Source organism: Vanacampus margaritifer, chromosome 16 (genome assembly GCF_051991255.1).
Source record: "Vanacampus margaritifer isolate UIUO_Vmar chromosome 16, RoL_Vmar_1.0, whole genome shotgun sequence".
Taxonomy (NCBI): Eukaryota; Metazoa; Chordata; class Actinopteri; order Syngnathiformes; family Syngnathidae; genus Vanacampus; species Vanacampus margaritifer.
In genome coordinates this window covers 13527982-13540481 of record NC_135447.1, presented here as the reverse complement: position 1 = coordinate 13540481, position 12500 = coordinate 13527982, and the positions used below count along the sequence as shown (strand labels likewise).

The 12500-nt window shown below is 40.1% G+C and overlaps 1 protein-coding gene across 4 annotated transcripts in view; it reads right to left on the bottom strand.

Annotated features, from left to right (window-relative positions):
* The window catches only part of tmem132e (transmembrane protein 132E), a 249533-nt gene that overhangs the window by 7426 nt on the left and 229607 nt on the right, over positions 1 to 12500 (bottom strand). For all 4 annotated transcript variants that reach the window (XM_077546333.1, XM_077546335.1, XM_077546332.1 and 1 more), the window contains exons 7-8: positions 5864 to 6143; positions 2552 to 2746 (exon numbers count right to left, since the gene is read on the bottom strand). In XM_077546333.1, coding sequence (XP_077402459.1) covers positions 2552 to 2746; positions 5864 to 6143 — 475 coding nt within the window. The remainder of the gene's footprint in view (positions 1 to 2551; positions 2747 to 5863; positions 6144 to 12500) is intronic.

Below are 12500 nucleotides of genomic sequence, written 5' to 3'. Positions count from 1 at the left end.
TTTTCACTGAAGCAACCCCCTTCGCCGTCTGTATTATTAGATTTTGACTGATTTTGCAAGGCCTACAAAATATTGTGTTCTATTCCTATAAAACATGGAACATACCAAAATAAAGATTAGTCTTTTCTTTCATCAGGAAAAAAAGTATATTTGTATCTGTTTCTGTTTTGCAGCAATTAGCATTAGAATGTAGCTAAGTTTCATCATTATTCACAAATCTGTTTAAACACTGGGGAAAAGAGCTTTTTGCAACATGGCCCTGGTTGATCTTTTATACTCTGCTGCCACCTGTCGGCCGTTTTTGTAATAACTACCATTGTTTCAAGCGTTCTGTTCAGTTCAGAGGCTGCACCAAAGCCTTCTGCATGCTCTAGCATAAAAAACAAACAAACATAAAAAATGTATAAATACGTTTTTGGGACCATAGTATTATTTAAAATAGAACATATTTATATGTTTTTGGGAGAAAATGAGTTAATCACATTAACAATACAGTGGAATATTTGCAGGAGATAGTGACCAGGCCAGCCCACGCATAGCAAAAAAACTGCATAATTCATGGCCATTATAAATGCATTGAAAAAAAAGAGAGAACATGATTGGAAAAAGAAAACAAGGCTAACTCTCCAATAATTTCCCATGAAAAACAGGGGTTGGACTTCCCCTAAAATATACAGCTTTTAATGAATTTTTAAAAATATAAAAAATCAAAAGTCTGGTAATAGGTGAACCTGTGGGTGCCCTCTCTTAAAAACTAACTGAATTTGAAAAGTATTACAGTATCAGCAATTTTCTGGGTGTGTAAAATATACAAGTGTGTGTTATTGTTGTGAAAGGTCAGTAGTTAAAAAATCAACGTGTATAGATTTTTTTTTTTTTTACTTCTGCCGGTTTACTTTGGGATGTTTAAAACTCGAAACACATTTGAATCGCATTTCGATGCGATCGGGCTGGCCGTCGACGCCTGTTGCCGCGGCGACAAACGTTTGAACCCCGAGTTACCTCGCTCAGCTTCTTGCAAGGCGCGACAGATAGAAGACGGCCTCCCGAGCGCAAGCTTGGAATAAAACATGCGAAGTAACACCACATCACAGCCTGGGGTACAAGACCACCGCCACCACGTTGGGGAGTGTGGTTTGTTTTGACAGGTTAAAAAATAAAATAAATCTGCAAGTAATCACAGCAGTCATTTGCGATAATATAGAAAAATGGCAGGGAGCGCAAAAGGCTAAAAAAATTACTCGTTTGCTGCCACTGACGGCTACATACGTCCAAAATGCAATTAAGCTGATGTTAAAACGTCCAACGACAACTCGTAGCCGGAAAAAAATCGTATCAGTCGTATAACGAGCGGCCTTTCCTCTCCATGTGATAAACAAACCTAATTGACAGACATGAAAAACTTGCGGGAAGACCTTGATGTTTCTTGTACTCACTTCAAGCGTGATGGAGGACGTCTGAAAAGTTGCCCGCAAATCAAAAGGCTTGAAATAGGTGGCGGAATCCTTTGAGACGACCTCCCCCCACCTAACACCCCCCACCCCCGACTGACTTTTAATGCGGCCTCGGAGAGCACTTAGAACAATACATTACAATAATTACATTTCAAGGTGGCCGGGAAGCGGAAAGCACAAAAAATTGGAATTTAATGCTCGCCTCACTCGCCGCCCGTCCTGCACGTGCGTGCGTGCGTGTAGTGTGTTTGTGTGTGTGTGTTGTAGAATTTTCACACACACCGCTTGAGGTGATGAACGGCTGCCAATGACTTCACAGGCTTCATGTGGAATGATTTTTATTGGTAACATTTTCTATGAATAGACCTCATTTGCAACTCCTTCCCTTTAATATTCTATTTTAAGATACTTATTTTTCTTTTAATATGAATTTATTATCATAAAATTAAAACATTTTGTTGCTGTCATAAAAAATACCTACTGTATTTTTCACTCATGGTATTTCAGGTTATTCCCATATTATTGTTACAATTCAACTTTTTATTCTAATAATTTTGATTTTTAACATTAATCCTTCATTCTCATAAAATTGCCATATTTGGCTTGTAATATCTCCATTTTATTTTCATAAATGTACATATTTTTTGACAATATTGCAACTTGACTCATAAAATCATATTTAAAAAGTAATTATAGTATTCAAATTTTATCTTAATAATAGTAGTTTTTACTACAAAATCCACCTTTATTTTTTTATATACATATATATATATATATACACGCACACACAGTATATATATATATATATATATATATATATATATATATATATATATATATATACACACACACACACACACACATGAGCAGAAAATATAATATATAATTATATTATTATATATTTATTTTTTTCTTAAAGATGACTGTTTTTCATGTTTGTTTGTTTTTTACATCATTCTCCAAGAGGACTTTTCCCTTATTTTATGATAAAATTCACATCAAAATGTTTTCGATAACTTCTTACAAATATTTTTCCTCCCACAAATGACGGCATGGCTCAATGAGACCCGAGCAGCAAAAGGCGGGCGTCCACGTACCTGCTTGGGGGCACCGAGTGTCTGGAGGCCGGTTGCCTTGGCAACCAGGGTGTGGCTGTTGCCGGGGCTGGGCCGCAGCGCCAAGTTCAAGCCCGACAGGGCGTGCACGCGCAGCTGGCTGATGGAAACTTTGTCGTCTGTGACGGAGAAGGCTGCCTGGCCCAACGCTGCGTCCACTGCCAGAGGGGAGTCCACCTTTAGGGCGGGAAAGCAGACAAACTTTAGTACTCCACAGGACAACAGCTCAACAACAGGTCATTACAGTAAATGAATAAACAAAAACTAACGAAGTAACTAAAGCTAAAATTGAAAAAATATTTTTTTGAACTCATTCAATGCCATTGGCAGCTATGAAATCAAAGAATCATTTGAACTGAGATGACAGCGAATGAGGTAAAGACATTAGATAAAAACGAGTGCGCGTTACGTTTATAAAATGACCTGAAACTTTAATTATAGCAAAAATGTCCTTCATTTTTATTTTTGTAAATTTATTTCATACAAGCTTTTCGGGATATTTAAATGTGAAATTTATTTCTGTATTACTGTACAGCTGTACAGAAAAACATACTGTGGGTTGTGAAAAATAGGGCGATTTTTTTTCTGTATAATTGGTAAGGAAGGTCAAACAGTAATTTATGAATTGTAGTCTATTACAAAAAAAAGCCAGTTTCTAAAAAAAAAAAGAATAAATCTTGTACTAATACTAATGCAAAATAACAAGCCCACTTTAAAACCTAATAAAAATAAAACAATTTTTTTTTTTAAAGCTAAAACAAAATAAAAAATAACTATAATGAACAATTGCAAAATATTATAGCCCTGTATAGCCCCAGTTCCAAATCATTATATCTGGGGAAAATGCCCCCGGAAAAACACACATACCCAGAAGAAGCAATCATTGCCATCTAAATTTTGCAGATTTTAGTACAGCCCAAAATTTTTTTTCAATTTATCACCTGCAAAATATCAAAAATGGACGTAGCCCACTTTCTTTCTCAGCGGCTCTCATGCTGTAAATGGTTGTCAAAACGCCAACAGAGGATGTCTTTCTATTTTATTTTCATCTTTCCTTTTTGCCATTTGCACACTGTTGCCAGTATTGATTTCAATTGTTCACATTTTCAATTTGGACACGTTAATTGCTTGTGAAAACAGTCGCCGAGCCAGGCACCAAATAGACAAAGATCGACCGTGCAAACCGGCGTTTATGAGATGCCTTTTCTTTTTTTTTCTTTTTTTAAATGCGCAAATCGATTGGCTCCCACTGTTGCTCCTCACCTCCGTTAGCATCCTTCCATGCATCGCATCAATTTGAAAACTTTGCTTCCTGTAATGTCCCTGCCTGCCGCATACATACTCACCTGTGTGTACATGTGTGTGTGTGAGTGTGCTTGTGTAGCCGCGTGAAGTGCGACTGCTCAGTTTGTGGCCCATAAATCCATCACAGCAACATGCATATGCAAAACTGACATGACTGCTCGGTCGCCCGCGTCGAGTTGCTGGACGTAATTACGACAATCATGCATAAATGTTGTGGCGTCTTCGGTCACGTCAAAATTGACAAATTCAAATGTTAAGCCAAAAATGTAATATATTGAATGCGCACCCATAGTCTAAACATTTTATTCTGATGAATATCATGATCGTGGAATACTAATAAGCCGGCAAAATCCTCCTCAGGTGGCGGCCATTTTGTCACTGTCGAATGAAAATGACATCACAGCAGGCTCAGCTTGCAAACGTCACATGACAAAACACATGAAATAGGTGAGCTATGACGGTCGTTACTTTTTAAATGAATCGACAGATGAATCGGTTATTGGAATTTTACTCGACCAAACATCAAAATTGGCCTAAAAAATAATCCAGACTGGTCTGGTTGTTAGCATGTCAATGCAACGATGGCCCGGACGAGTGAGTGGCTTGACAAATCAAGCTGCAAACATGTCATTGATTTGTCAATGGGGCAAGCTACATCTGCCGGCAGATTCGGCGGCGGCGCCTCGAGCAGATTGCAAATGATCAATTACCCGTTTGAGATGACGGATGGTCGCCTTGTATCTTCCTCGTGCCCATCCATCAGGTCGGCATGCTCGCCCCTGGCAGCGTTAACGCGTCATCTCTCACCGTGAGCCAAACTTTCGCCCGGCCTAACTTTATGAAGGGCCTGTGAACCCGTCTCCATTGATGACTTTATGCGACTTTTACGACGGCCACTTTGACATCAGCTGCGGCTCGGCGAGGACCAAGGCCGAGGTAATTGCGAAGAAGGCTCAAAACGACTTGAAGCTTAAAAAGTGGGGGCGACGTGTAGTCGTTTGAGCACCGGATAACAGCTGTAAATAACTGTGATGGCACGTCGGCTTGTGAAAAGTTGAATGGCTTCTTTGACTTTGCGAAAAACACGTCGATTTGAACGCATCGACACGCATAAGAAACAAGAAATGATGCTGACCAGGATCTCCTTTATCTTCTTTGCAGTATGCGGTGACGCAATTCATCTAAGAAGAGACTGCTAATGCACTGCAACAAGGTAAGCTAATGTAAACAGGGACTAATAGAATCTAATAGTACCCACTCATCTTTTGTACTTTTGTATCAAAACTGACGTCTTGGCATGTGGCTATTAGATTATTTTCATCCAAGAGGAGACTTAGAGCAACAATAGAAGAATCATTTTCTCAAAAACTTTAGTTGAATCAATGTGATTTTTGGTAATTAGATGCTTTTTTTTTTTTAAACACTGTATGAGAGGAGAGTTTTTTTTTCTTGCCCTCTTGTGGTTCGATCAGGGGATGTCGATATTTGTCAACTGTGGTCATGTGAAGCCCTTTGAGACTCTTGTGTGTTTCAGGGCTATATAAATAAACTTGACATGACTTGAGAGTAAGGGCACAGTGCAGAAAAGTGCAGAATGTGGAGCTAAGGCACAGCAATCAGATAAGACAATGTTAGCCAGGAAAAAGGTTACAAAGGCAACAACAAATTTGGTTGAATTAATGTGTCTGTTGGCAATTGGACAAATTTTATCCAGGAGGAGACTAAGGGCAGCAAATAAACAAAGCTCTCAAAGTGGACACTCTGGAGTGTAATAATCATGTTCAAAAGATTTTGGTCAAATTTTAACCAATACGAGATTGAGGGCAGCAAGAACAGGCAGCTGCAACAAAATGGACAGTGTGGAGTGTAATATCAAACATTTGTGCGACATTAGAAGCATAATTTTCCACGAAACGCCACAAGATTCATGTATTGGTAAAAGTTTTTATTCCTTTTAACTAATAGGGGACTGAGGGCAGCGTTTCTAACCTTTAGGACGGTGGATCCCAGCTCCAGTCCCACGAGGACTGTCCTATCCACCAGCTCGGCCACACGGGGGTCGGCCACCTTGAGCGAGTCCTGGACCAGGTCGGTGACGTCCACCTGCCAGTCGGGCCCCAGCATGGTGATGACCTGGTCGGTGCCCTCGCTGGATGTGGTGTGGAACTGCGTCAGGACCTTGACCAGCGCCCGCTGGTACTGCAGCGTGCAGCCGCGGCTCACCCGACGATCGTCCTCATCCTCGTCGGCGTCACTGTCCCTGGTGCTCCTACGGAAATATAAGCCATAACGTGACAACATGGTCATGGAATTTAGTAGGAAAAAAGGGTGTCAAAAAAGTCAGTGATGACATCATGGAAGGAGGCGGAGCAAGTGGCAGCCTGTCAAGTTTCACTGCAGCAATAATCTGTTGGTGTGGAGCAGATTGGCCTCAGCCAGGGAAGCACCTGGCACGTTTAACCCGGCTTTGCCCAAACTGGGCCCGCCTCCAAAAAGCAGCTGCTTATCGTTTAGTCCCTACTGGCACTTTTTCCCCCCCTCCCTCTAGACATCAAGACGGGATAATGTGACTGTGGAAGAGTGCCGAGCGTCTCATCAGCGTTATGATGACAAATTGTGAACGGAGCAGAGACTCTTAAGAACAGATGGCGCGTAGCGTGCGTCTCAGCATTTGGCAGTACATGCCCACTTGCAAGACACGACAAGTTCCAGTCGTGTTTTGCTAACTCAGAGTGCGTCGACCTCATTGCTGACGTTATGATAGGCGGGGGTTTTTTTCAGGAAAATTTATCATGACATCAGCGACCTTATGATTTCCATTTTTGTCCGTGAGCATTTATGAAGTATGATTTTTGACATTTTTGTACCATTTGACAAAATACTTACCATTTATAATCAGTGACTTTATGCCAAAACTTTATTGAAATTGTTTTACAGCTACATTCCCAATGAACATTTACGATGTCATCGGTGATGATGCCCTTTTAAAAAATAATCATCAGCAGATTTTTTTGACCTTTGGTTACCTGTTTATGCCATCATTTTTGCCTGTATGATTTTCTACTACTATCTTAATGACTTTTAGCCATACTTTTTGTAGAATATCCAACAAAATTCCTTGTGGTCATCATGAAGGACTTGTTTACACTATAATTTTTTCACATGACTTCATACTATATGGTGTCATCTACTTTTTTGTACAGTATCCTATGAAATTCTTGGTGACCGCTTATGATGATGACTTTATGCTGTACATTTTTTGTACGATTTCCTACAAAATTCTTAAAGGGGAAGTCAACCCCCTGACATTTTCTTGACAACAATATATTCTATGCAGCCCCACTAGTCTAAATGTGGTATTTTGGTGAATATTGCATAAGTGGAAAATGAGTTAAGCAGAAATATCTAGCGTTTTTTATCAGTATCAGAAGGCGGCCATTTTGCAACTTGCTGTCAAATGAAAATTACATCACAGTTGCTCAAGTTTCAGGTAACAACCAATTGCAGCTCAGTTTTAGAAAGCTGGCAAAATGGCCTCCCCCTTAAATGGAGAAAAACAGCTGGATTTCGCTGCTCATATTCCTCAAATGTAATATTAATCAGAATGTTATGTTGAGACTAGTGAGGTCACATACAACCTATTATTGCCAAGAAATGTTTAAGATTGACTTCCACTTTAATAGCCATTTCTGACATTATAAGTCACTTGTTTATGCAACACTTTTTGTATATATGCTATTTTTTCCCCCATGATTTCCTACTAAAATCTTAATAGCATTTATAATATATATTTGTGATGTCATAAGTGACTTTATACCATATGTTTTTTTTGTAGCATTTCCTCCTAAATTCATAGTCCCTATCTCTGATGACTTGATGCCATACTTTCCTATCGGTCTACAGTAGATCCGCGCGCCTGGGTGTCGTCTGGGATTTCTTTTGCATCTGGTGCCGTTCGAACAGGAGCCCGCAGGACACAACTCACTACTGTACGCTCAGGTAAGTGAGTTTAGTACACAGCAGCAGACCGCGACCACTCGTGAGTCATTCACTTAAAAGGCGAGGCGCTCCGTCTCTGTCCGAGACGTCCGCCGCGCTCAGGCTCCGGTTTTAACTTCAGAAAGGTTGATATTGTTGCCGGGCCAGATGAAAACTGTCTCATTCGATTAGGCTCTGGCGTCGTAGCGGATAACGCAGCCACTGACTGTAACAAAGAGACACTGCGGGCCAGGAGACCTCATTGTTGTTGTTGCTGTCGGAGTGAGTGATTGGAAGTCAAGTCATGGCGTGGGAACAGAGCAGACTGGAGGCTAGGAATAACAATCCAAGCAAAAACGGAATATATGGCGTACAAGCACTACTTTTACATGAGACAGGGCTATGGCCTGTGTAAATGAAGGATAAAAAAATATAAAAAGCATAAAAAAAACAAAAAAAGCAGAAAAGGCAGCATATACACAGGTGAACACAAATTATCTTGGTTGCTCACTAAATACATGAATAAATAATAATAATAATAAAAGAAGAATAAAAAAATTCCAATGCAAAATCCATGTGATCGATATCGGAATCGGCAGCACAACCCTGATCGGATAAACTGATGAACATTAACTTGAAATGTGTTTAAAGTGTGTTAGAGGGGTCAAACTATTACAAAATGTTTTTTTTTTAAATGGTCTCTCTCTATCGCAGATATCACGGGTGGTTCTGGAATGCATCCTCCGTGATAAACGGGGGGTTCACTGAATGAATACGTTAGTGGGATATTAAAGGAAAAAAATGGCGCCTATGCAATATGTTTTGCAGGCGCTCAGGGTCATTTGAACTCCCCCCGTCCCTGCGCCAGCGCCTTAAACGTGCCGTTTGTATGCAGCACGCATTGGAGCGCTTTGGGTGGATGGTGATGTACTCCGGCGGCGAGGACGGCAGCCAAGCGCCGCCGCGTTCTTAATGCCGCCATTAAACATCTCCTAAATGAAGTGTTGTGGGCCTGTTTGTTACTGCGCCGCACATGACCGGCATGCCGGAACACCTCCACGGCAATCTTCTGACGGACGTTTGTCATTGGAGGGACGCCCTTAAAACCTGTATGGAACAGTTTTTTGTTTTTTTTAAAGGCATTTTCCCCCAACCCAATTTTATTTTTAATATGTTGTGTCTATCTACTACTCACACAAGCACTCTCCAAATTTTTAGTAATGAGTGCAACTGTCATAGTGATATAGAGTTATAGTAATTGTGTGTGTGTGTGTGTGTGTGTGTGAGGGGGGGGGGGGGGGGCGTGCATAGGTATCAGCAGATCTCTTGTTGCAATGCAGTATTCCATCAAAGGAGGCGGTAGAATGTCCATACTCCAGCTTTAATCTCCCATTGGCAGGCATTTTAGTTTTAAAGGGCCACACCACTTACTTTGTCTTTTTATTGCACTTTGGCGCCACGGCAACAGAAACATTTGATTGCACTACAGCAAAGATATCTTGCCTTCAGCATTTTGGAAGGTAAAGATAACAGCTAGAACATATCTTGCTGGAAATTTTCTTGTCATTAATTGCTTTTAGCAAGATGACAAATAACTGAAGCAACATATCTTGCCTTCAATTGCGCTTTGCCAAGATAAACAGCTGGGGAAACATATCTTGCCTTCAGTTGCATTTTGGAAGGTAAAGATAACGGCTAGAACATATCTTGCCGGAAAACATTTTGCCATTAACTGCTTTGTGCAAGATGGCAAATAACTGAAGCAACATATCTTGCCTTCAATTACGCTTTGCCATGATAAACAGCTGAGGAAACATACATTGCCTTCAGTTGCATTTTCATAAGACAAAGGCTAAAGCAACATACCTTGGCCTCAATAGCACTTTGGCAACATATTTTGCTTCATAATTTCTCACCTTCAACTGTGCTTTGTTGGGATAAAAGATGAAGCAACATATCATTCCTTCAATTTTGCTATGGCAAGATAAACAGCTGAAGCACGTCTTGCCTTTGCTTGCATTTTGGCAGGGTCGGAAACAAGAAGCAGCCAGTCTTGCTTCCTTTGTGTGCGCTTTGGCAAGATGGCATACGGGTGAAGCAGCCTATCTTGCCTTCAGTTGTGTTTTGGCAAGACAACAAATAGAAGTAACAAAGTTGCGCTCAATTCTGCAATGGTACATTAACATAAACAACTGGATCAACAAATCTTGCCTCATTTCCTGTTTGGCAAAATAAACAGACGAGGCAACGTTTTGCCTTCACTTGCACTTTGGCAAGATGGCAAACAGCTTAATTAATCTATCTTGCCTTGTTTTCTCTTAAGCTTGGTAGATAAACAAATGAAAAGATCTTACCTTCAACTGCACTTTGGCAAGGTAAACACTTAAAGTAAAATATCTCGTCTGGTTTCCTCTTTGGAAAATAAACTGACAACACAATAAATCTTCCCTTTGACTGCGTCTTGGTAAGATAAACATCTGAAGTAACATGTTCTGCCTTCATTTGCACAGTGGCAGACAGCATAAAGAGGAAGTAACAGATCTTATCTCAACAACATATCTTACCTTCAACCGAATTTTGTCTTTGGTGTTCAAATTAGAGTGAAACCTCTCAGGTTATCTCGCTTTTAATTACATTGAACAAGATCACAATCATACAGTACAAAGCAAAAATATCTTGCCTTCAATTACTGAAGCTAACAAAAAACCCATTTATCTCCAAAAGTTGATGTTTTAAAACAATTATACGAGCTGAAACAAAGATGCAACAGCACTAAATGACACACAAGAAAACACACAATCCTCGACTGCTGCAAATGTTTTTGAGCAAAGCCCTCATCATCCCCCGCCAGGGTGCAAAAAGCACTTGTTTGTTCTAAGAAGCCTCAGGTACACATCCTCACAGCACTAATGAAGACTCCGTCTCGGCCTTGTCGGCTAAATGCATCGGGAGGGCTCCGACTCCTACATGACAAAGTGGATCAAAATGCACCTGAGAGCCTCGTTTGGCGAGGCAAAGGCGCCGCGGCGTGTTCCGTCTAATTGGAACAAAACAAGACCAAAAAAATACTTTTTCTGTTCACTTTCAAGTGTTTTTGACGAAAAGGTTCAATGCTCTTTGGATAATGAGCACAACGAAAAATCAAGGCCTGAGTAAAAAGCGTTGTGAAAATCCTTGAAATGCTATAAATAGCTCATGAACTGTAAAGCTCTTATAACAAGATGGCTGACATTGGAAACCTACCAACGCCGCAACACTGATAGGATTCAAGTGACTGTAAACAAAGCAGATTAATCAATAACACAACAAGACAAGATATGCTTTGGATAGGGATGGACGAGTATCGATACCAGGCATCAGTATCGGGCACATAACGGCTTCATTTCAACTTCAATTCATTTGACGCAGTGTACCAATACATGGAAAGCTGAAACGTGTTAGCTTAAAATAACTTACTTTAACCTCCGGGATTCTGTGACATATCTGCCCGACGCCATAACCCACGATTTTTTTTCTCTCTGGCATCGTTTTAAAGCTGTCTTTGCTGTTACTAGACTCATCTGAGCTAGCCCTAAGCTAGTTCGTCTCTCAGGGGTATTATCCTGTCAAAAATGATCTTCTTAGGTTCAAGAAAGACATTTGTGTTGATTGCTCATTCTGTGTAACGTCCCCTGAAACACTGGCCTGCCTATTCTGGAATTGTCCTTATTCCAATAGATTCTGGAAAGATGTATCTCGTTTTATTATTGATCATATTGACTCTAATTTCTGTCTTTTTTGGAAAAATGTACCGTTTGGTTTCTTTAATAATGATAGAGAATAAAATAAAAAAACGTTTCTAATAAAGTTGATAATTATTTTGGTGAAATTTCATGTACACAAATACAAAGTTTGTCATTCAAAACTTTAGTTTTTGAAATTGAAGGGTTAGCATATAATTAATACTATAGTAAAATCTATCAACAAGAAAGCGATGAGAACTGTGGCTTTATGCTCTTTTCTTTTTAATGTTTTTATTTAAATATCCCCCTGGCTTCTTTGTTTGTTTTTTCTGTATAACGTGTTTGTGTAATGTTCACAAATTGTTTGTGTATTCTGTTTCAAACTGTTCAATAAAGTAAGATGAGAAAAAAAAAAGTTAATCTCTCAGGTCCGGCATCCAAGTTTATTAACTCCTTACATTCATTGCTAGCACGGCGTTAGCCAGCCAAATATTCCCGTTACTAGCACGGCGTTAGCTGGCCAACAGTAAGGCGTTAGGCAGCCAAATATTCCCATTTCTAGGACAGCATTAGCTACCAAACTACTTGGAGGCATCCACTTGAATGAACTGCGTACGTGGCTTTCACGCATTGTAGATACGGCAGACATAAGGAGACAGGGCGTTCTTCCAAACGTTCCTCTCTGACGACAAGATGCTATGATGAATTCTGACTCGAATGGGAACATTTCCATTTGGCATTTGTTTTCAGCGGCTAATGCACTACTGAATTAGAATCACCAGTCCTAACTTCAATGTATGGGCTACTCGGCTATAACTTAAGGCAAAAAAAATAAAATAAAAATCAGTCATGGAGTAAGTCCCTCCTTAGTAGATGGCGCTATTCATCCTTTTCCACAACTTTTAAATCAAATTTTCAGATTAGAT